The sequence below is a fragment of the Natator depressus genome, chromosome 13, assembly GCF_965152275.1.
Source record: "Natator depressus isolate rNatDep1 chromosome 13, rNatDep2.hap1, whole genome shotgun sequence".
In the NCBI taxonomy this organism is placed as follows: Eukaryota; Metazoa; Chordata; order Testudines; family Cheloniidae; genus Natator; species Natator depressus.
In genome coordinates this window covers 36,430,971-36,454,350 of record NC_134246.1, presented here as the reverse complement: position 1 = coordinate 36,454,350, position 23,380 = coordinate 36,430,971, and the positions used below count along the sequence as shown (strand labels likewise).

General features: G+C 48.6%; 1 protein-coding gene across 1 annotated transcript; it reads left to right on the top strand.

Moving 5' to 3' along the window:
* The first annotated feature begins 1,235 nt into the window (after positions 1-1,235).
* On the top strand, positions 1,236-11,799 carry LOC141997100 (mast cell protease 3-like). Its single transcript, XM_074969410.1, has 4 exons — positions 1,236-1,302; positions 8,177-8,324; positions 10,197-10,332; positions 11,650-11,799. The coding sequence occupies exons 1-4, from the start codon at positions 1,236-1,238 to the stop codon at positions 11,797-11,799; spliced, it is 501 nt and encodes a 166-aa protein (XP_074825511.1).
* The last annotated feature ends 11,581 nt before the right edge of the window (positions 11,800-23,380 follow it).

Sequence of the window (23,380 nt, the reverse complement as noted above, 5' to 3'; positions counted from 1 at the left end):
ACACAGTTAGGTCAGTGTAAACTAGCTTACGTTGACCTAACTGTGTCAGTGAACACACTACAGCCTTGTCGTGCTGATGTTAAGTGCCCTACTATACCGACATAACTCAATCTCTACAAGAGATATAGGGCTTATGTCGGTGTAGTTAGGGGGACACAGTGTCTGTGTAGACACTGTGTTCCTTACATTGGGTGTTGGCTCTCTTGTGAATTTCATAGCTCCACTGGATCCATGAAATTGACAAAAAAGCCTGGCTCCTGGCTCCCCACTCCCCAGAGAGGTTGCTGCCAGCTTTCTGCTCCAAGCCAGGTTTTCACAGAGGCTCCTGGCTTGGGCTACCACCTGGGATCCCTGCTACTGGCAGGGAACAAAGCTGCACCGAGGTTCCCAGCTCCACACTCTCAGCTGGGAACCTAGCCACCCCGACAGGATCTTGGCTCCTTGCTGGGAGGATGGCAGCTGGCCAGACTTGGGCATGGATCTCCCCACTGGAGGTGAGAATCCCTGAGTGGCTTCCACCCTGTTCCCAGCTGGCACCAGGAATGCGAGAAGCCCAGGGAGCAGCTGGACTTCCAGCAGGGAGCTGCGTGGAACTGAGATCCCTGGCTTTCAGACCCTCCCTCTCACACTACCCCTCTTCAATCAGTGGAAGTGCTCCTGGTGAGGACGTGCACCACAAACAGAAGTGTGGACATCAGCCACCACAGTAATTACTGCAGTGGCTGTAAGTCAGCCTAACCTAGTTTGACTTAAGATTGTAGTGTAGACATGCCCATCAAGAAACCCTCCTGCCACTGTCTCGGTGATCAGGGCTGACAGCTGGTCTGCCCAACCCCAACCTGCTCACGGCTGGGCCACCCTGAGAAAGATCAAGGGGCCATGTTTTCACTTGCCACCAAGATCAGTCAGTCCCCACCACAGAGACAAGGTCAGGGAGCTGAGTGAGGATGGGACTGGGTAAGTAAGAGCCCCAGATGTGCCTAGCTGCCCATATGTGAACTGGTACCCAGCCCTGGATCCTGATAGACACGTCCCCATCGGGGTCTTCTCAGTCCAGTGGTGTTTCATCCATCCAGCTGTGAAGGGACCCAGACATGCAATATCCAGCCACCTTTGGAGGATCCCCAGCTGTCCCCCACCTGATCTAGATGACTGTCTAGGTGACCCTGAGGTTTCCTCCCCCTGCTACTCCCCCTTTCGCAAGCAGATGCACTGTCCCTGCACTGACTCCAAACATGCAGGTACAGATCTTGCTCCTGCTCCCCGTAGCCTTTCTCCTGTCCCCAGGGCTTGGGCTGGTGAGTACAGCAGGGATCAGGGCCTCCTGGATTTGGGGTGAATGGGGGCCATCTCAGGGATTGGGTTCAGTGGGTGGTATCTAGGGGCCTGTGACAGTCTGTACCCCATCTTCACACCTTTTACAGGACTATGATAAATTTCATACAAAGTAGACCTTGCAAGGTTGTGACGGGATCCCCCCAGGGTGCAGCTTGGGACTGTGGGAACACTGGGCCCCCTGAACTCTCTCCAGCCTGGGTTGTCTCTCACAGTGCCTTGCTAATGACCAGCAGCAACCCCTCCAGGTGCTGTTATCACTCAGCACAACTACACGTGGAGACCCCACACCCAGCTAGATTGCATGAATCCTCCCAGAGCCACTCATGAATCACACAGAGAAAGGCACCAGCCAAATCCTCTCTGCTGCCCCAGCTCCCAGCACTGTACCTCAGGAATATATCGTCTACTTTATTAATTGGTTCACCACTTCATCAGTGGAAAGTGGATATACACCAGCCTTTGGTACTTGAGCAATGTACCATTCACTTCAGGCAAACTCATTGTCAAAGTTAAACAGTTTATTGACCAAAAAAATATAGATTTTAAGTGGTATTAAGTGATAGGCAAAAAGTCAGAGTAGTTGCCGAAATAAAATAAAATATAAGCACGGAGTCTAAACTCTCAACCCTATTACACTGGGCAACAACTAGACTAAGCAGTTTTTCTCACCCCACTGGATATTGCAGTTCATAGTATACAGATTTCACCTTTGAAATCTGGGCCAGTCCCCTCAGTTGGAGTCTCAGGTCTTCAGCGACCTTCTTGCTTGCAGCGTAGGTGGGTGAAGGAGAAAGGCCCCACATGTGGCCACTTTGTTCTGTTTTATACCCTCAGTCCCATGTGCTTGGCAAGCACAAGTCCAGGCATGTCTGGGGGCCTTGCTGAGTCCCCAGGCCAGGCTGAGCAATTCCCCTGGTGTGGCTTCTTGCAGGTGAGTCATTGATTTGTAACTCGCTTGCTGGACAATGGCTGTGATTTCTGTTCAACAGCACCCACCAGAGTGTTGGTTACCTCCCTTGTCATTGTCTCTGTAGAGCCAGTATCTGGGCACCCCCAAAACCCACAACATATTTTAGTAACAACCATATAACTCAATCTCATAACTTTTTATGCATTAAAGATATGCATATTTAGATAGAACAGTGACTTCAAGCCGATCAGAACCCTTCCCCAGATGCCTCACAGGGCCTGCTTTATATGCAATATCACAACTAGATACAGATGAGGAATATGGGGGTGTCATAAATATAAAGGGAAGGGTAAAACCCTTTAAAATCCCTCCTGGTCAGAGGAAAAACCCTTTCACCTATAAAGGGTTAGGAAGCTAGGATAACCTCGCTGGCACCTGGCCAAAATGGCCAATGAGGAGACAAGATACTTTCAAAAGCTGGAGGGAGGGAGAAACAAGGTCTCTCTCTGTCTGTGTGTGTGATGCATTTGCCGGAAACAGAAAGGAATGGAGTCTTAGAACTTAGTAAGTAATCTAGCTAGATATGTGTTAGATTCTGTTTTCTTTAAATATCTGAGAAAAGAACTGTGCTGAATGGAATGGATATTCCTGTTTTTGTGTCTTTTTCTACCTTAAGGTTTTGCCTATAGGGATTCTCTATGTTTTGAATCTAATTACCCTGTAAGGTATTCACCATCCTGATTTTACAGAGGTGATTCTTTTATTTTTTCTTCTATTAAAAGTCTTCTTGTAAGAAAACTGAATTTTTTTTCATTGTTTTAAGATCCAAGGATTTGGGTCTGTGGTCACCTATGCAAATTGGTGAGGAGTTTTATCAAACCTTCCCCAGAAAGCTGGGGGGGGTAACATTTGGGAGGATTTCTTTGGGGGGGAAGACGTTTCCAAATGGACTCTTTCGTAAGAATAATACCGAATAGAAGTTTGGTGGTGGCAGCGAAAGTCCAAGGGCAAAAGGTTGGCCCTAGTTTGTACCTTGGGGAAGTTTTAACCTAAGCTGGTAAGAATAAGCTTAGGAGGTTTTCATGAAGCTCCCCACATCTGTACCCTAGAGTTCAGAGTGGGGAAGGAACCTTGACAGCAATTCAGCCAGTAAGATTGCAGAAACCTGTGGTGAGAAAGACCTCACAAGACCTAATTTCTACAAAATTTATCACCATCCTGTAAAGTGGTGAACAGACTGTCACAGGGGATCAGGGCTGTTGTCTCACACCCCCTCCCCTCCACCCCCAACACTGATACCAATCCTAGAAAGCCCCTTGGTTCCCCATTCAGGATTGCATTTTGTGCTCAGTTGGCAAGCCAGCTTTTAACCCATTTCACATGGGCCATATTGATGTTACAGTTTCTCAGTCAGAAACTCATGTGGCACTTTGGCAAATGCCTTCCAGGAGACCAAATCTCTCTCTTCCCTCAGCATGGTCGCCTCTATCAACCAGCCTTGTAATGTTGTCCAAGAACGACATCATCTTCATTTAACAAGGCCTGATGTCCATGGAATCATATTTATTGGTATCATTTATATCGCTCTCCCTTAGTATCTCTACTGATGAAGTCCCATCTCAGCAATTCCACTACTTTGCTTGGGATTCTGCTAATGGACTTGGCATGTCTGACAGATGACAGATGGGATCAATCCATTGCCATGTAGACCCACGATTGCCCATCTAGAGCCATTCCAGACTCTTTGAGATCCATGTTTAAGCAAAGCAGATGCATAAATATGCTGCTGGATCCATTTAGGTCTATTCGAGATTCATCTTGATCAAGCAATTCCTGTCTAGATCGAGCCACATCTACAGATACGTGTACATCAGATCTGGATCAATTCACATCTATGTGCTTCCATTCTAGATCCATCTAGACTAACACCATTAGTTTCTACACCTATCTCCCCACCCTGTCAGTGCTGGACCTGCTGCTATCTGGATCCCACAGGCAGCTACAGTAGGGGTCACCAACTGTGCTCCAAGGCCACCAGGGGATTGGATGGGAGCATCCAGTACTGGCCCCAGTGGAGGCGGGATGGAGGAATGGCTGGACCACTGATGCTCCCTGCTCTGTGTATGTGAATCCCACCATGGAGAGGGCACCTCCAGTGACAGGGAGGGAGGGAGGCTGTGGATCTCAGGGAAGCCTGAGGGATTGGGTGGCCTAGCTCCCACTGGCTCCTTTGGGACCCCACTGCCATGCCATGCCCCACACAGGGAGGCTGGCCACAGGACTAAGGCACCGGGCTGGGACCCAAGAAATTTGGGACCAGTTCCCAGCTCTGCCAGGCTCCCTGTGGAGACCTTGGACCAGTCCCTGGGGCTGGGATTTTCATGCACTGCTGATGGGAACTGGACACCCAAACCCCTCAGGCAGGTTTTGGAACAATCTCCCTGGGCCTCAGTTTCCCCATCTGTACAATAAGAAGAATGATTCTGTCTGTGTCTCTTGATCAGGAGAAGGCGTTCGATAGAGTGGACCATGGGTACCTCAGATTCGGACCTCAGTTTGTGAGTTTTCTCCGGGTGCTGTACGCTTCTGCGGAGTGTCTGGTTAGGCTCAACTGGACCATGACCGAACCGGTCAGCTTCTGGCAAGGAGTACGGCAGGGTGCCCCCTCTCAGGCCAGCTGTACGCTCTGGCGATCGAGCCCTTCCTCTGTCTCCTCCGAAGGAGGTTGATAGGGTTGGTGCTGTAGGAACCGGAGCTGTGGCTGGTCCTGACCAACCTCCGGACATTGATTCTAGAGTTCTTTTGGTCAGGAATGCACTGGGCCCCTGTTGGGGTTCTTCATCTACCCCTCAAAGAAGGAGGGCAGGGCCTGATGTGTCTGCACACTCAGGTCCGTGTCTTCTGCCTCCAGGCCTTACAGAGGCTCCTTTATAGTGCAAGTAGTTCGATGTGGAGCATACTGGCGCACGCCTTCCTGAGCAGCTTCCAAGGGCTCCAATACGACCGGCAGCTCTTTTATCTCTGTCCGTGAGGTTTTCCGCGAGACCTCTCCAGGCTGCCTGTCTTCTACCAGGACCTCCTCCGGACCTGGAAACTGTTTTCAACGACCAGGTCCGTGGCGGCCACCGTGGGAGCAGATCTCCTCACGGAGCCCCTGCTACACAACCTTCAGCTTCGTCTGCAGGTGGCAGAGTCCCACTCGGTGCGTCAGAGTTTGGTCCTGGTGGAAGTCACGAGAGTCGGAGACCTCCTGGACTATGACCGGGGAGACTGGCTGGATCCCCTGATGCTCACTCGGTTCATGGGGCTCTCCAGACCTCGTACCCCCGGCACGTACTTCAGGAGGTGAAGGCCGCCTTGACACCCGCTGCTCGGGCTTATCTCAAACGAGCCCTGCATGAGGGCGCACCCCGCCCACCTTCTACCCCAGGCCCTCCAGAACTTTCAATTGGGCCCCTACCCCATAGATCCCAACAAACCCCTCACCCTTTCACTGCAAGCCGGCTGCATGAACTGCAGCCGGTCAGCTTCCAAATCGCGCCATGGAAACATCTATACACACTCACGCTTCACACCCTTCACGCCCACACCCTGGTGTCCCGCCCCGATACAAAGTGGCGGAACCTCCTGCCACCTTTAGAGGGTGAGCAGCCCCGGTGGGCCAGCCTGTATTCCACCTTGGTCCCGAGGCCCGTCGGAGACATTAGTTGGCGGCTCCTTCACGGAGCTGTGAGCACGGGCGTGTTTTTGAAACGGTTCACCCCCATCCCAGATACTTGCCCTTTTTGCAACGTGAGGGAAACCCTGGCACACATATATTTAGAGTGTGCCAGGCTGCAGCCCCTTTTTCAGCTCCTCAAGAATATTTTATTAAGCTTTTGGCTACACTTTTCCCCTCACCTTTTTATCTACACACTCCCCATCCGTGGCCCCACAAAGTCGCGGGATCTCCTGGTTAACCTTCTCCTAGCCCTAGCTAAAACAGCCATCTATAAAACCAGAGAGGGGAGGCTGGCCAATGAAGCGTCCTGCGACCGTAGGGCTGTTTTCCGATCCTCAGTACATTCACGTATCCGGGCGGAGTTCCTCTGGGCGGCATCCACCGACTCCCTTGACGCTTTTGAGGAGCGGTGGGTGCTGTCCAAGGTTCTCTGCTCGGTGACCCCATCTGGTTCCCTCCGTCTGACCCTTTGATTGAGGGGAAGAGCGAGAGACCTCAGCCCCAGCTGTTGCCGCTGTGGATACCATCATTACTGTCACCTAGGAGGGGTCCTATCACACGTGGGTGTACGTCCCCCCACCCCCAAACCACCCACCCCGCAGCCGTGCCCATCTTGTCAGGCACTCTCAGGAGAGGAATAATCGGTGACACTGGGCGTGGCACTAGGTAACTCGAGGGGGTGGAAGACCATGAGTCTCGAGGAAGCCCCCCGCTCTGGGCCCAGGCTAGCCTGAACACTCCTCCTTCCTGAAGGCTGCTGTGTTATACCTTGCGTTTGCTTTTGTTTTGTTGCATAGTTTTGCTTTATCCTTTTTGGTGACTTTTTGTAAGTGTTACGCAAATAAAACTCCTCTCTGCTTCAAAAAAAAAATTACTCTCCTGTAGCCTTCTGGCCCGACCCTGTCACAGCACCCAAACCCCTTAGGAACAATCTCCCCTGGTCTCAGTTTCCCCATTTGTATAATGAGAAGAATGATGCTGCCTGTGTCTGTTTGAACTGGATGCTCTTGGGGGCAGTGACTGTGGGTCTGTGCAGCACCCGGAACAATGCGTGCCCTGATCTCAGTCTCGGTGCCACCCTAATGCAAATGCAGTAGAAACTCAGAGTTGCGAACACCTTGGGAATGGAGGCTGTTCATAACTCTGAAATGTTCTTAACTCTGAAATGTTCCTAACTCTGAACAAAACATTCTGGTTCTTTCAAAAGTTTACAACTCAACATAACGTAATCCAGCTTTGAAACTTTACTCTGCAGAAGAAAAATTCTGCTTTTAACCATCTTAATTTAAATGAAACCAGCACAGAAACAGTTTCCTTCCCTTGTCATGTCTTTTTTTTAAAAAACTTTCCTTTTATTTTTCTGTGATTTACATTTAACACAGCACTGAGGTGTATTTGCTTCTTTTTTCTTTTTCTTTTGGGTTCTCTGCTGCTGCTGGATGGCACATTGCCTGTTCCAAAGGAGGTGTGTGGTTCACCGGTCAGTTCCTGACTCTGGAGTTTATAACTCTGCGGCTCTACCCTAGCAGCCATGTGTTACAGGTGGGATTTTCCAACACATCCGCCCACCTGGGTGAAGACTTGTTGAGAGCTGATCACAGAAGGTTTATTATTTTTCCATGGGAAAAACCCCAAAGTGTTTCTTTTACAGTGAGCAAAAACTGAAAACTTTCCCTTAAAAATTACCAAAACCAGCGGCGGGGAGGGGAGTCAGTTTCACCACAATAATTCAGACAGGTTCAAGATGAGGCTTTCTGGGGAAAAAATACCTTTAGTAAAAACCACAATTTTCCACTAGACCAAATGTTTGGCAGGTCATCCTTGGAGCAGCCCTGGCTGGTCACTGTGGGCTGATGGAGAAGGAGAAGCCTCCACAAAGGACCTGTCAGTGCCCTTCTGGGGCTGCCTGGCCTAATCTGGAGTGACTTTGCCCCCCAAAGCTGTTAACTCAAGGCAATGTGATTACTGATTCCCTCCTGGTGCGTTTCGCACCGATTCTCCACCCAATAAGATCTGAGCTTTAGATTTACCCTCCGGTCCATGGAGTGTCCAGTCTGGGGCAGAGCTGAGCAGGGGGCAGAGTTCCAGTCACAGGGATCCCCCAGGGAGAGCATCAAAGAGGGTGGGTTGAGGCTGTGGGGAGCTTGGTCCCAGCCTGGCCCAGGGAGACGATGGGGCCTCTTTTTGTGAACCTCGTCTCACCCCAGGTGAGATCATCGGAGGCCAGGAAGCCAAGCCCCACTCCAGACCCTTCATGGCCTGGCTGGATATACAACGCAGAAACAAGCATTACAGATGCAGAGGGTTCCTGGTGGTGGAGAACTTCGTGCTGACGGCCGCTCACTGCAATGGAGAGTAAGCGCCTCTGTGCTGGGGATGTCGGGGCAGGTCGGTGTTAGCGGGTAATGGGGGAGCCGGGAGCTCTGGTGCTGTTGTAGGTTGCAGGGAAGGAGCAGTTAGTGCTACAGGCTGGGAGAGCAGAGCCCAGGGGTCTGATCTGCTCAGGGGGCATCGCCGTGTCTCTGGGGGCCTCTACAAACAATGGTCCAGATCCAGCGCTGGGTAAATCAATGGAACTACGGCCCTAGGGTGACCAGACAGCAAGTGTGAAAAATCAGGACAGGGGGTGGGGGGTAATAGGAGCCTATATAAGAAAAAGACTCAAAAATCGGGACTGTCCCTATAAAATTGGGACATCTGGTCACCCTATACGGCCCATTGACACCAGCTAGGGTCTGGCCCCATTGCCCAGATTGGAGAATCATAGAATCATAGAATATCAGAGTTGGAAGGGACCTCTGGAGGTCATCTAGTCCAACCCCCTGCTCAAAGCACAACCAATCCCGATCTAAATCATCCCAGCCAGGGCTTTGTCAAGCCTGACCTTAAAACTTCTAAGGAAGGGGATTCCACCACCTCCCTAGGTAACGCATTCCAGTGTTTCACCACCCTCCTAGTAAAAAAGTTTTTCCTAATATCCAACCTAAATCTTCCCCACTGCAACTTGAGACCATTCCTCCTTGTCCTGTCATCTGCTATCACTGAGAATAGTCTAGATCCATCCTCCTTGGATCCACCTTTCAGGTAGTTGAAAGCTGCTATCAAATCCCCCCTCATTCTTCTCTTCTTTAGACTAAACAATCCCAGATCCCTCAGCCTCTCCTCATAAGTCATGTGTTCCAGACCCCTAATCATTTTTGTTGCCCTTCGCTGGACTCTTACCTATTTTTCCACATCCTTCTTGTAGTGTGGGGCCCAAAACTGGACACAGTACTCCAGATGAGGCCTCACCAATGTCAAATAGAGTGGAATGATCACGTCCCTCAATCTGCTGGCAATGCCCCTACTTATACATCCCAAAATGCCATTGGCCTTCTTGGCAACAAGGGCACACTGTTGACTCATATCCAGCTTCTCGTCCACTGTCACCCCTAGGTCCTTTTCTGCAGAACTGCTGCCGAGCCATTCGGTCCCTAGTCTGTAGCGGTGCATGGGATTCTTCCGTCCTTAGTGCAGGACTCTGCACTTGTCCTTGTTGAACCTCATCAGATTTCTTTTGGCCCAATCCTCCAATTTGTCTAGGTCCCTCTGTATCCTATCCCTACCCTCCAGCATATCTACCTCTCCTCCCAGTTTAGTGTCATCCGCAAACTTGCTGAGGGTGCAATCCACACCATCCTCTAGATCATTAATGAAGATATTGAACAAAGCCGGCCCCAGGACCGACCCTTGGGGCACTCCGCTAGATACCGGCTGCCAACTAGACATGGAGCCATTGATCACTAGAAGGAGGACAGCTCTGCAGGGCTCTGGGCTGGGGAGAGCTGGGCATAGAAACCTGACTGGATCTAGCTAGGGAAGGGCCACTGGGATGGAGAGGAGCTGAGACCCAGGGGTGAAGCAGCTCATGGGAACAGCACAAGGGCAGGTAGAGACACAGGCTGGGACCCCAATGCCACTGGGCAGGTGCTATGTGCTGCAGCCAGCACCCCTAGAGGGGAAAGGCCTCTTGTGTCATTTCCCCCCTTCCTGAGCCACCCTTTCCAAGCCCTGGGGCTTGATGAGAGCTGGCAATGTGTACAGTGGTTTATATGTTTTTCCAAGCCAGAAGCTGAGTTGTCTGCCCCCGCATGTCACTGTTCATGAGTCAGACTCACATGTGCCCATCCCCCACCTCACGTATGCTCCTGTCCCCAATGCCCTGTGGATTGCACTTGGCTTTCACAGCGAGATCACTGTCACACTGGGAGCCCATAACATTAGAGAATGGAAACAGAGCCAACAGACAATCTCCATGCGCCACCGGATCCCCCACCCACAATACAACAATGAGACCTGTAACAATGACATCATGCTGCTGCAGGTCCTTCCCCCACCCCATAACCCAGCCCCCAGTGACCTCACACTGCTGCATGCACCACCCCCATCCATCACCTTGCCCCCAGTGACCTCACACTGCTGCAGGTACTGCCCCCTCCCATCACCTTGCCCCCAGTGACCTCACACTGCTGCAGGTACTGCCCCCTCCCATCACCCCGCCCCCAGTGACCTCACACTGCTGCATGCACTGCCCCCATCCATCACCTTGCCCCCAGTGACCTCACACTGCTGCAGGTACCGCCCCCTCCCATCACCCCACCTCCACTGATGTCACAATGCTGGAGGTTATGCTCAAGGTGGCACATAGCATGACAGTGTTGCACAGTTGTCATGAGGATGCCCCACCTGGTCTCATCTGGCCCCTGCCCTCCAAGAGGAGTTTGATTCCCTTCTCTCTCTCCCCCATCACAGCTGAGTCACAAGGCCAGGTTGACCCATGCTGTGGGAACCATCCCCCTGCCCAAGTGAGAGGTGAAGTAGGGGGCTGTGTGCAGTGTGGCCAGCTGGGGCCAGACTAGTACCAAGGCAAACATCCGGCCCTCCCTGACACTGCAGGAGGAGGAACTGAAGGTAATGGGCAAGGACATCTGTCTGTCTCAGCCCTATATGCACTACCACCCATCTAGGATGATGTGCATGGGGGAACCCTAGGAGAGGAAGGCGTCGTTCTGGGTGAGTGTGGGACGGGGCACACAGTGCCCGGGACAAGGTGCTGCTAGAACAGGAGACCGACAGGGCTGGGCAGAATCCCAGGGAGAGTCAGGATCCATGTTGAGCCAGGCACATCCTAGGAATCAGGGATGGGAACCAGCAGGATAACAGAAATCAGGGACAAGAATCAGCCACATCCTGGAAATCAGGGATGGATTTTAATGGTCAGGGACAGATCCTAGAAATCAGGGATAGGAATCAGCTGGATCATCAGAGTCAGTGAGGGGAATTGCTGAATCAAGAACCCAAGGGTGGATCTGAGAAATCAGCAGGAGATCCTAGAAATCAAGGGCAGGAGTCAGCCAGATGTGGGAAATCAGGGTTAGGAATCAGGGACAGGAACTGAGCAGGTTAAAGAAATCAGGGATGGATGCTAGAAATCAAACACCGGAACTTGCCAGATCCTAGAAATCAGGAATAGGGGCCAGATGGATCCCTGGACCTTTTGGTGGAAGCGTCAGACAGGTCTTGGGCCATGAGTCCCCGGGAAGCAGGATACAGAGGTGGATTTCAGAACATGAATAAAGAATGCAGCCCCCCCTTTGCTTGTACATCTGTAATAACCCCACACATGGAATTTGCTTCTCAGGGCGACTCTGGGGGCCCCCTGGTCTGTCATGGGAAGGCCCAGGGCATTGTATCCTACAGCAGATTTGGTGGATCCACACCCAGGGTGTTCACCAGGGTCTCCAAATATGTTTGCTGTATCAAGAAAATTCTGCACACTCTGAAACCTTAGAGGGGAGCGTCCATCTCCTCTAGTGTGACTGGAGAGAGAGCTGGGTATTGCAGAGGGCTGGCTGGCTGGGTAGGAGGGATGGATGGATGGACGTGTAGCCAATGATTTTAGTTTATTGTTCATTTACTGTGTGATGCTATGATTAACTAACAAGTCATGTCATATATAATCTTTGTATGCTTATTAGAGTTAAATTGTAAGGTTACAGAAGTATAAAATTGATCAGTAAAATTAGAAGGGATAATTAAGTTTCAGGTGTCTAAGTAAGAAGGGCTCAAATGTAAGACCTATAGGCTGTAAGATTTTAGCTTAGCCGTACTAGGCCATTAGCTTAAGAAATGTTTGACATAAGTATGTGACCAAAGAATGATTCTATGCCACAAGATTACAGGAAAAGATGCACCAATTTGAAAGAGTAGGGCAGGCAATCCCCAAAGCCAGTGTTTATTCTTATACTTACATTATCAGCCCAGCAACGAAACAGCTTCTACAGTACCTTACTGGATACCCAGAAGCCCAAAACACAGTTTTCTTAAAGCAACCCAGCCTTGGCTCCCACCCAGACACACATGTCAAATATGATGAGGACTACTGAAAATCTTATTCATCATATAAAATTTCTACTAATCCCAAAGGATTGGACACATTCCCCTTCAGGTTAATGAATATCTCAGATCTTACCCAAATACACGCTTACAGCCACGTCTTATTAACTAAAATAAAATGTATTAAAAAGGAAAAGAGAGAGAATAGTGGTTAAAAGATTGTTATACAAAGAAACATGAAAAGAATTCTTTGGTCAGTTTCATAGTAAAGATGGTGATCTTTAGAGTTACAAAGAGGTTTTTTCCAGAATTAGTCTATAGGTTCAGGCCAATGTTCAATTTCAGAGTGCTCCAGAATGGAACTGGAGACCTCCATCGTGGGGCTCAAGCTTCCCTGATGAAGCATGGCAGATTTGAGATAAAAAGGATCAGGTCCCAAGCATTTTTTATAGATTTTTTTGTAGACCCTTGACATCATACAATCCTTGGGTGAACAAATGGCTTTTCAAATAACCTTCTATTTCCTAAGCATCACTGGTAATTAGCTACATGGATTAACATAAGGTAATTGCCTATCTCCCACCATTTGCAGGTGGTTTGCTATAGACTTCAAAAAGAAATTAAGTCAGTGACATCACTACAGTCACAGTTCATTTAAATGTTAATATCTTCTTTTGATCTCTGAATTAACAGAATACAGAGATAGATAGGAATTATTTGGTTACATTATCAACCTCAAACAATATATATGTAAACACACAAAAACACAAACATCTACTAATATGTTTCTAAATGTTGAATCTGGATCAATTAGCCTAGTAACCCTGCCTGGCCCTGTCTACATGAGGGTGTTTACCTTGTATTGGGGTCTTCTGGCATGATCCTTCTCGAATGTGTTTACATAAATACTTAGTGCCTAGGAGTGCTTGTGTTTTTGCCATGCCAGCCCTGTTTTTGGAAAGTTCAGGTATCAGATAATGAACCTTTAAGCAGGCATCTGCTTAGGAAGAAGGCCTGACTTTTGCTGATAACCTGCCTATTGCTAACTTTACTTTACCTTAGCAGGGCCTAATTTTAGTTCAGGCCTTAGGGCTTACACCAGGCCCCGTATAGCAGGCTTCATGTCTCAGGATCTCTCTTTCTCCTACATCCTCCATGTCTATCCACCCCTTCCATCTATCCCTACCTTTCTCCCTCCCCATCCACACCCTCTATTAATCCATCCCCTGACAGTGTTACCCACTGCTGTAATATCTCAGCCCTGTTGGCGCCTTCACCTTCTCCTTGTTTGCTTGTTAATTTCACTCCCTGTCCTCTGTTTGCCAGAGTCAATGGAGTGTAGTGATGTTCAGCCTTCCTGAGCATTTAATTCCTTCCAGGACCTTTACAGCTGACCACTGCTATCGCACACAGCCAGGCTGGGATGTTTAAGGCCTCCTGTGGAAGTGAGGTGTCAAAATCCCATCCTGCCAAGTGCTGGGAGATAAAACGAGAGGAGATAAAATACCTGGGCAAGTTAGCCTAAAACACAGGCTGCGTGGGGTTTGATTGCTCTATAAATACACGAGGAGGGGGCAGGAACACCCGGGAGGGAGACGAGCTGTTGAAGCTAAAGGTCAAATCAAATGTGAATAAATGGGGCAGGGATCAATGATGGCTAGAGGAGAAGGTTTCTAACCATCAGAGGGGGAGGTTCTGGAACAACCTCCAATGGGAGCAGTTTGGGGGAATAACCTAACAAGGATGGAGACAGAACTTGGTAAGTTTACGGATGGGACGATACAATAGGGCTGCCTGGGATAACGGGAACTCGACTCCATGACACAGTACGAGACGTCCGGTCCTGTGTCCCCACAGTGGCATGAGGCTCCTGAAATACAACTCCGATGATGCACCATAACTAGACATTTTTGGGCTTTGAGTTTTTAGCAAAATGTTCCAGGGAAAATGTTAATGAAAATGGGGAACACCCCCCTCCCCTCATCATCACCACATTTTCTGAACCTCTCTCCCCTCTCGATTTCATTTCAATTTTCTTAAAGCAAAAATCAAAAATTGATTGTTTTCTGTGGAAAATTTCAATTTTGTAGAAACTGCCTTTTCCATGGGCACATCATTCTGGCCAGCTCTAGATTTCTCTCTCTGCTGACCCATTTCGAGCCTGGTTCTGTTTGTTGGCAAGGGCTGGGCAGTCACCAGCAGAGAACAAATGTCCCACATGCAATCTCAGATCTCTGGAAGACAGGCTGGGCTGGGTGATGTCAGTCCCTGATGTTATTCTCCTTATTAGCAGGGCAATTCCAGCAGGCCCCTGGTGTTCGATGGGGTGGTCCAGGACATCATCTCCAATGGAGATCCAGATGGGTGCCCCACCCTCACCCCCCGGCAGTGTATACACGAGAATCTCCAAATTCATCCCATGGATCAATGAAACTCTGCAGAAACTGAGTTAAAGGAGATGCTCCCCTTGAAAGGGCCCATTTGGCCATAATGGGCTCTGTGCCTACATGGAACCCCCAGATGCTTTAGATCAGAGTATTTTTTTCTAGTGTTAGAGAAATGCTACAAATGGCTCAGTCCTGAAATCCTTTTGTGGCTAGAAATACCCCATTGATGTTTGACATTTTGTTCTAGTCTATTATCTCCCCAAGTGGCTAATCAATGTTTGGGACCGTGTGGTGTTCCAGCTAGGAGCAGTAATTGATGATGGAGTCTGGCATTTCCTTTGGTACGATCTGGTTTATTTACAAGGACTATCCGAAGTCCTGTTTCCCTGAAAAAAGTTGTAATCAAACAGCAGCAGACAGCTCCTCTGTCCCAAACCTGCCTCTTCAGCCAAGACTGTGCACAAAAAGCTACTTCTCTTAGCTGTTTCTCAGGGCCACATTCCTGTGCTCCCAGGTCATATATGCCTGGCTTTTTATCTCCGTCTGTCTCTCTTCTGTCTCCACGTCTCTCTGTATTGTATCTGTCCGATCCACATGCCCCATTATTCCAGAACAATATTTGGTGACGACCTTTCTTCTTGAATCATTAGAATTCCTACGTATGCATAGGGTTTTACACAGTGATGAGCTGCCAGAAGCTCAAGAACTGGTTCCTTCACTCGCCCCAGGTCTTCGGCAGCACTTCGGTGGCACGTCCTTCAGTCCCTCCGGGTCTTTGGCGGCACTGAAGGACCCACCGCCAAAGTGCCGCCGAAGGCTTGGAGTGCCGCCAGGTCAGTACAAATTCACATGGGAGCCTCCCCAGGCAAGAGCTCAGGCAGGACGGACAGGATGGTCCCGTGGGCCACATCCTGTCCGTCCCACCTGAGCTTCCCCACCCCTTTAATAACCGGTTCTAAACAGGCTTCAAAATTTAACAACCGGTTCGTGTGAACCGGTGCAAACCGGCTCCAGCTCACCACTGGTTTTACATCAGCTTAGGGTACTCTGGAGCAAGAGTAGAATTTTCTCTGTTGAATTCTATACACCCTCTACAAATGCTGATCATTTTTATATCTTTTGCCTTCTTCAAGGGTTTTCTACCATCAAAATTCCTAGCTGCAAAGTGACATTGGTGTCTTTAAAACTTTCTTTCACCCAACCAGAGAGCAGGAGCGGGGCCATGTGGCTTTAGTGGCCAACATATCACCACGAAGCATAGCTAGCCAAATTAAATAGCATATGAGAATAGGACATTGAAATGGTTCTGTGAAAAAAATTGAAATTTTGAATGTTTTGTTTCACGTAATATGAAGGGCACCTGACTTTTATGTATTTTCATAGAATCATAGAATTATAGAATATCAGGGTTGGAAGGGACCTCAGGAGGTCATCTAGTCCAACCCCCTGCTCAAAGCACGACCAATCCCCAAGAAATCATCCCAGCTAGGGCTTTGTCAACCCTGACCTTAAAAACCTCTAAGGAAGGAGATTCTACCACCTCCCTAGGTAACACATTCCAGTGCTTCACCACCCTCCTAGTGAAAAAGTTTTTCCTAATATCCAACCTAAACCTCCCCCACTGCAACTTGAGACCATCACTCCTTGTTCTGTCATCAGCTACCACTGAGAACAGTCTAGATCCATCCTCTTTGGAACCCCCTTTCAGGTAGTTGAAAGCAGCTATCAAATCCCCCCTCATTCTTCTATTCTGCAGACTAAACAATCCCAGTTCCCTCAGCCTCTCCACATAAGTCATGTGTTCCAGTCCCCTCATCATTTTTGTTGCCCTCCGCTGGACTCTTTCCAATTTTTCCACATCCTTCTTGTAGTGTGGGGCCCAAAACTGGACACAGTACTCCAGATGAGGCCTCACCAATGTCGAATAGAGGGGAACGATCACGTCCCTCGATCTGCTGGCAATGCCCCTATGTATACGTCCCAAAATGCCATTGACCTTCTTGGCAACAAGGGCACACTGTTGACTCATATCCAGCTTCTCGTCCACTGTAACCCCTAGGTCCTTTTCTGCATATTCTCCTAATCCCGTTGACCATCTACAAGTTTTTGGAAGGTGGTGGGTGCTTTCCGCAGCCCGAAAGGGAGGACATTAAATTCATATAGCCCAACATGGGTGGTGAAGGCTGACCTTTCCGTGGTGGATTCATTTAGCAATACCTGCCAGTACCCCTTGGTTAAGTCCAAGGTAGAGATGAACTGGGCCCGTCCCAGTTTCTCTAATAGTTCATCTGTGTGTGGCATTGGATAGTTGTCTGGGCAAGTTACAGCATTTAGCTTATGGTAGTCCACACAAAAACGTATCTCCCCATCTGGTTTGGGAACTAGAACCACTGGAGATGCCCATGAACTGCCGGAAGGGCGGATTACACCCATTTGTAACATATCCTGGATCTCCCCTTCTATAGCAGTTTTAGCCTGAGGAGACACCCGGTAAGGTTGGACTTTAATTGGGTGAGCATTACTTGTGTCAATGGAGTGGTATGCCTGTTCAGTCAGCCCAGGGGTGGCTGAGAACATCGGCACGTAGCTAGTGCACAGCTCCTTGATCTGCTGTTGCTGCATACGCCCAAGGGTCATGGAGAGTTTCACCTCTTCCACGCCACCAGCACTTTTCCCTTCGTAGTAGACACCTTCAGGCCGCTCAGCGTCATCTCCTCCCTGGGCTGTAAACTGACAAACCTTTAATTCTCTGGAATAAAAGGAGAATTAATATGGTACACCTTAGGCTTTCGGTTGGAGGTTGGGAATCCTATGAGATAATTAACAGCTCCCAGGCGCTCCTGGACCGTGAATGGCCCTTCCCACGACGCTTCCATTTTATGGGCCTGGAGCGCCTTTAAGACCATGACCTGGTCCCCTGCTTTGAAGGAGCGCTCTCTGGCATGTTTATCATACCAGGCTTTTTGCTCTTTTTGAGCATCCTGTAAGTTTTCTTTAGCAAGGGCTGGAGAGGTTCGGAGGGTGTTTTGTAGGTTGGTTACAAAGTCCAGAATGTTAGTTCCTGGAGAAGGGTGTAAATCCCTCCCATTGCTGCTTCACCAACTGTAATGGCCCCTTAACCTCATGGCCATATACAAGTTCAAATGGGGAAAACCCTAAACTGGGATGTGGTACAGCTCTGTAGGCAAAAAGCAACTGCTGCAACACTAGGTCCCAGTCATTGGAGTGCTCATTTACGAATTTACGTATCATGGCCCCCAAAGTCCCGTTAAATTTCTCCACCAGGCCATTTGTTGGTAAGGGGTGGCAGTCAAGTGATTCACCCCATGAGCTTCCCAAAGGCTTTCCATAGTTCCTGCCAGGAAATTGGTTCCTGCATCTGTGAGGATGTCGAAGGGCCAACCTACCCTGGCAAAAATGTCTGCTAGTGCCTGGCACACACTTTTAGCCCTGGTGTTGCTTAGAGCTACTGCTTCCGGCCATCGGGTGGCAAAATCCATGAAAGTCAGTATGTACTGCTTTCCTCTGGGTGTCTTTTTCAGAAAAGGACCCAGAATATCCACAGCTACTTGCTGAAATGGAATTTCAATGATGGGGAGTGGCTGGAGAGGGGCTTTGACCTGGTCTTGGGGTTTTCCCACTCTTTGGCATACCTCACAAAACTAGACATAGGTAGAAACATCCTTGCCCATTCCCTCCCAGTGGAATGACCCCCCCAAATGGTCTTTGGTCCTGTTCACCCCAGCATGGCCACTAGGATGATCATGGGCTAAGCTCAAGAGCTTGACCCAGTACTTAGTTGGAATTACCAACTGTCTCTGAGGATGCCAGTCTTCCTGGTGTCCACCAGAAAGAGTTTCCTTGTATAAAAGTCCTCTTTCTACAACAAGCCTGGATCGATTAGAAGAGCTGAGAGGCGGTGGGTTGCTCCGTGCCGCTGTCCAAGCTCTCTGGAGGCTTTCATCTGCTTCCTGTTAGGTCTGGAACTGTTCTCTTGATGCTGGAGACATCAGTTCCTCATTGGATTGTGGACCTATGCTTGGTCCCTCTGGAAGCGATGTAGGGGATTGGGCTGTTTCCGTTGACTGTGAACCGCTCTCTGCTGGGGCACTATGTTGGGGTTCAGGCTCCAACTGAGCCTCTGGTGTAGGGTTATCGGCTGCTGCCGGTTCAGGTTCGGTGGGGCCCTCTGGTGTTGGGGTTGCAAGTACTGGATTCAGTGCGGGCAATGGGTCTGGTGCTAGTAGTTCCGCCGGTTCCGGTTCTGGGACTGGCTCTGTCTGGGTCTCTGGGACTGGATCCACTACTGCTGTTGCAGACATTGGCCTGGGGTCCGGGTCCATCACCTCTGATCGGGTCCTGGTAGAAGTTTCCAGAACAGAGCTAGGTGTCACGGCTTGTTTAGCCTGGCTGCGGGTGGCCATTCCCACCGTCTTGGCTAGCTTCACACTATTGGCCAAGTCTTCTCCCAACAGCATGGTGATGGGATAATCATCATAGACTGCAAAAGTGCACGTTCCTGACTAGCCCTGGTACTGGACAGGCAACTTGGCTGTAGGAAAATTGAAAGAGATGGACTTGAAGGGTTGAATCGTCACTTGGATCTCTGGGTTGATGAAACTGGGGTCCACTAAGCAAGCATGGATAGCTGACACTTGTGCTCCGGTGTCCCCCCACGTGGTGACCTTCTTCCCGCCCACACTCACAGTTTCCCTCCGCTCCAAGGGTATCTGGGAGGTATCTGGGTCTGAGGATCTCTGGTGTGATTCCGGTGCAATGAACTGTAATCTGTTGGGGTTCTTGGGGCAGTTGACCCTTACATGCCCCGACTTGTTACATTTAAAACATCGTCCAGCTGACGGGTCACTGGGGCAAGGTGGGTTGCTGGAGAATGGTGTGGCGGGACGATAAGGTGTCTGTAGGGTTCCTTGGGGGGTAGGTGGGTCCTTGGGCAGATCCCAATAGTAGGGTGTGGTCTGAGGATGTCCCTTCTGGTATCCGCTCCAATTGCAACCAGTTTTTTTCTTTTCTGCCACCTCCACCCATTTGGCTCCAATCTCCCCTTCCTCGACTACAGTTTTGGGCTTCCCATCTAGGATGTATCCTTCTATTTCCTCAGGAACACCCTCTAAGAACTGCTCCATTTGCATTAGGAAGGGCAAATCTTCTGGAGATTTAACACTTGCTCCTGATATCCAGGCATCCCAATGTTTCACAATGTGGTAGGCATGTCAGGTAAATGACACGTCTGGTTTCCACCTTAGGGCTCTGAACCTCCGACGAGAATGCTCAGGTGTTATCCCCATTCTGACTCTCGCCTTGGTTTTAAATACTTCATACTCGTTCATGTGTTCCTTAGGCATTTCAACCACCACCTCAGCTAAGGGTCCACTGAGCTGCGGCCTCAGCTCTACCATATATTGGTCTGTAGAGATGCTGTACCCAAGGCAGGTCCTTTTGAAGTTTTCTAAGAAGGCCTCGGTATCATCACCTGTCTTGTAGGTGGGGAACTTTCTGGGATGGGAAGTGGTACCTGGAGAAGGATTGCTAGGGTTTGTTTGTATATTCTGCTGAGCCTTTGCCTTCTCCATCTCCAATGCATGTGTTAGGGGGCTTATTCCTTCACCCACTCACTTCCCTGGTCCTTCTCGCATGAACAGAGAGCAACAACACCCGAAGTCCAAAGGTGCAAACAATTCGATGTTTATTGGGGTGAACTTCCAGCAAGCATGATTCCAGTTTCCTTCCTTAGTATCCTCCTTCCCAGCTCTGACATCACAGAGCCTTACACCTGTGTCCCTGTTCCCATTCCTGCCCTTAGCCAAACATTATTCCAATTTCCTTACTCCCATTCCCTGTTCCCATTTCCCCCTTTAGCAAAACATGGTTCCAATTTCCTTACCCCCATTCCCTGTTCCCATTTCCCCCTTTAGCAAAACATGGTTCCAATTTCTCCACCCCCATACCCTGTTCCCATCTCTCTCTTTACACACACCCACCCCCTCCCACCAAGGCCCCCTCACTTCCTCATTGACTACAGATTATATAGTAAAACTTCAGTTCTGCTTAGCTATACCTTAACCAATCATTTTCCTGAAATTTAGCTAACCAATCCTAACATATTGTAACATGATTATGTAACCAATTATATCCCACCACCTTAATTAGTTTACACCCAGCAAAATTAATTATACCGCAGACAGGAACAATCACAGAGCCAGACAGAGATTATACAGACAAACAATAGCAAAGTAGGAACTATAATGACAAAACAATACAGAAGTGAGGATTTCACATCCCAGTATTGATAAGTGAGTTCTTGCCAGACAGGATGCTGTTTCCTTTTTACATTTTCTAGGCACTTCCCTTTCTCTGGAGGTGATAGGCATTATCAGGACAGGATTGTATTCCTAACAGCCCAATAGCACCTTCTTTCAATGTGACTAGTTTGGAATGTGAGGATGTGACCTGTCGCTTCCTAGCTTATGGCTGCCTCTGCTGCTTAGCCAAAGACCTTAGCCTAAGCACAGGGCCTCAGACTGTCACAGTAAGAGAGGGCCCTTACACCAGCAGACAGTGATTTTGATTCTTTCTTTTATACTTCTAGAACTAGCCAAGTGATAAGAATACACCTAAATTCTTAGAGTACAGGCCTTTACAGACAGGCCTGAATATCTATATCGTAACAGCATGCTTCCTCTCTTTTTCCTTCTCCTCCAGTTCTTTGTCCCTTGCCTCCATTTCTTTTCCCCTTGCCTCCATTTCTCTCCTGTGGGCAGCCTCCATTTCTTTTTCTTTGGCTGCTTGTGCATCCATCTCCATCTGTTTGAGTTCTACCCATCATTCATGTTCCTTTTGTCTTTCCTCAGCCTCAAATCTGGCTAATTCCAGCTTCTGTTGAACAGTGCAGTCTGTCATCCTAACCTCTCTGTTTTTAACTAACTTTACACCCGAGAGTTAGAAAGAAAACAAAAAAACCCACAAATTTTGCTGTGCTGTCCAGATACCTATGTTCTCTGATAGTGATTATCAGCCCACAGAAAAATCCTTAAAAAAACCGCTAACACCTTTGTCTCCAGATAAATAGACAGAAAACCCCTCTAGTTGCTCTTAGGTAAAAAAAAAAAAAACTACTTCAGGTCTGTGAAGACTGGTGAATTTCCCTACAGGAGGTTAACTACTCTGCCTTTAGGTAGAGAAAACTCCAGCTCACAAAAGACAATCCCCTGTTGTCTCTGCTCTGGCCCCCAAGAAGACAAAAAAAACCCAACCTCTAACTGCTTTCAGCTTAAAACCTGCTTTCCAGCAGCCCAAAGGAAAAAAAATTCCTTTTCAAATCTGTGCTTCTAGTTCAAAAAATCTCAAATTGATCTCAAAATGATTTCAAGTTAATCCCACCGCTCTGCCACCATGTCAAGGTTCCTTCCCCACTCTGAACTCTAGGGTACAGATGTGGGAACCTGCATGAAACCCCCTAAGCTTATTTTTACCAGATTAGGTTAAAACTTCCCCAAGGTACAAACTATTTCACCTTTTGCCCTTGGACTTTGTTGCTGCCACCACCAAGCATCTAAGAGATATATAACCGGGAAAGAGCCCGCTTGGAAATGTCTTTCCCCCAAAAATCCTCCCAAACCCTACACCCCCTTTCCTGGGGAAGGCTTGATAAAAATCCTCACCAATTTGCGTAGGTGAACACAGACACAAACCCTTGGATCTTAAGAACAAGGAAAAAGCAATCAGGTTCTTAAAAGAAGAATTTTAATAGAAGAAAAAGTAAAAGAATCACCTCTGTAAAATCAGGATGGTAAATACCTTACAGGGTAATTAGATTCAAAACATAGAGAATCCCTCTAGGCAAAACCTTAAGTTACAAAAAGACAGAAAAACAGGAATATCCATTCCATTCAGCACAGCTATTTTATCAGCCATTTAAACAAAACAGAATCTAACGCATCTCTAGCTAAATTACTTACTAAAAGTTCTAAGACTCCATTCCTTTTCTGTTCCCGGCAAAAGCATCACACAGAGAGAACCTTTGTTTCTCCCCACAACCTCCAGCTTTGAAAGTATCTTGTCTCCTCATTGGTCATTTTGGTCAGGTGCCAGCGAGGTCATCCTAGTTTCTTAACCCTTTACAGGTGAAAGGGTTTTTCCTCTGGCCACGAGGGATTTTAAAGGTGTTTACCCTTCCCTTTATATTTATGACAGGCCATGAGTCCTAGAGAGACCCCAGGAAGAGAGGGAAGCTATCCCAGTCCCAGGAATGCTTATGGGAGCAGGAAATGAGTTGGCAGGATGCCAGGAGAGCCAATGAAAACAGAGTGTGGACTTTTGAATTCGGAACACCACCCTTTCCTCTTTCCTGTTGGCTGGGGAAGCTGTGCTGGGGGGATGTAATGAGCCAGGCAGCAAGGCATGGAGAATCCAGTGAAATCCAAGCCTAGGAAGGGACTAAACCTTGAACTACAGATATGTGAGTAGAACAGGGAATGTTTTGTCAGATGCGATCAGGTTATTTCTTTATTTTGGTTTGTTGGACTTCTCTGTGCTGAGAACATGTAGCTTCCCCCTTGTACTGTAACTTTACAAGCTGAATCTCAGAGAAGCAATTCTCTGTGGTTTTAAACCTAGAAGGTGGAGGTTCTG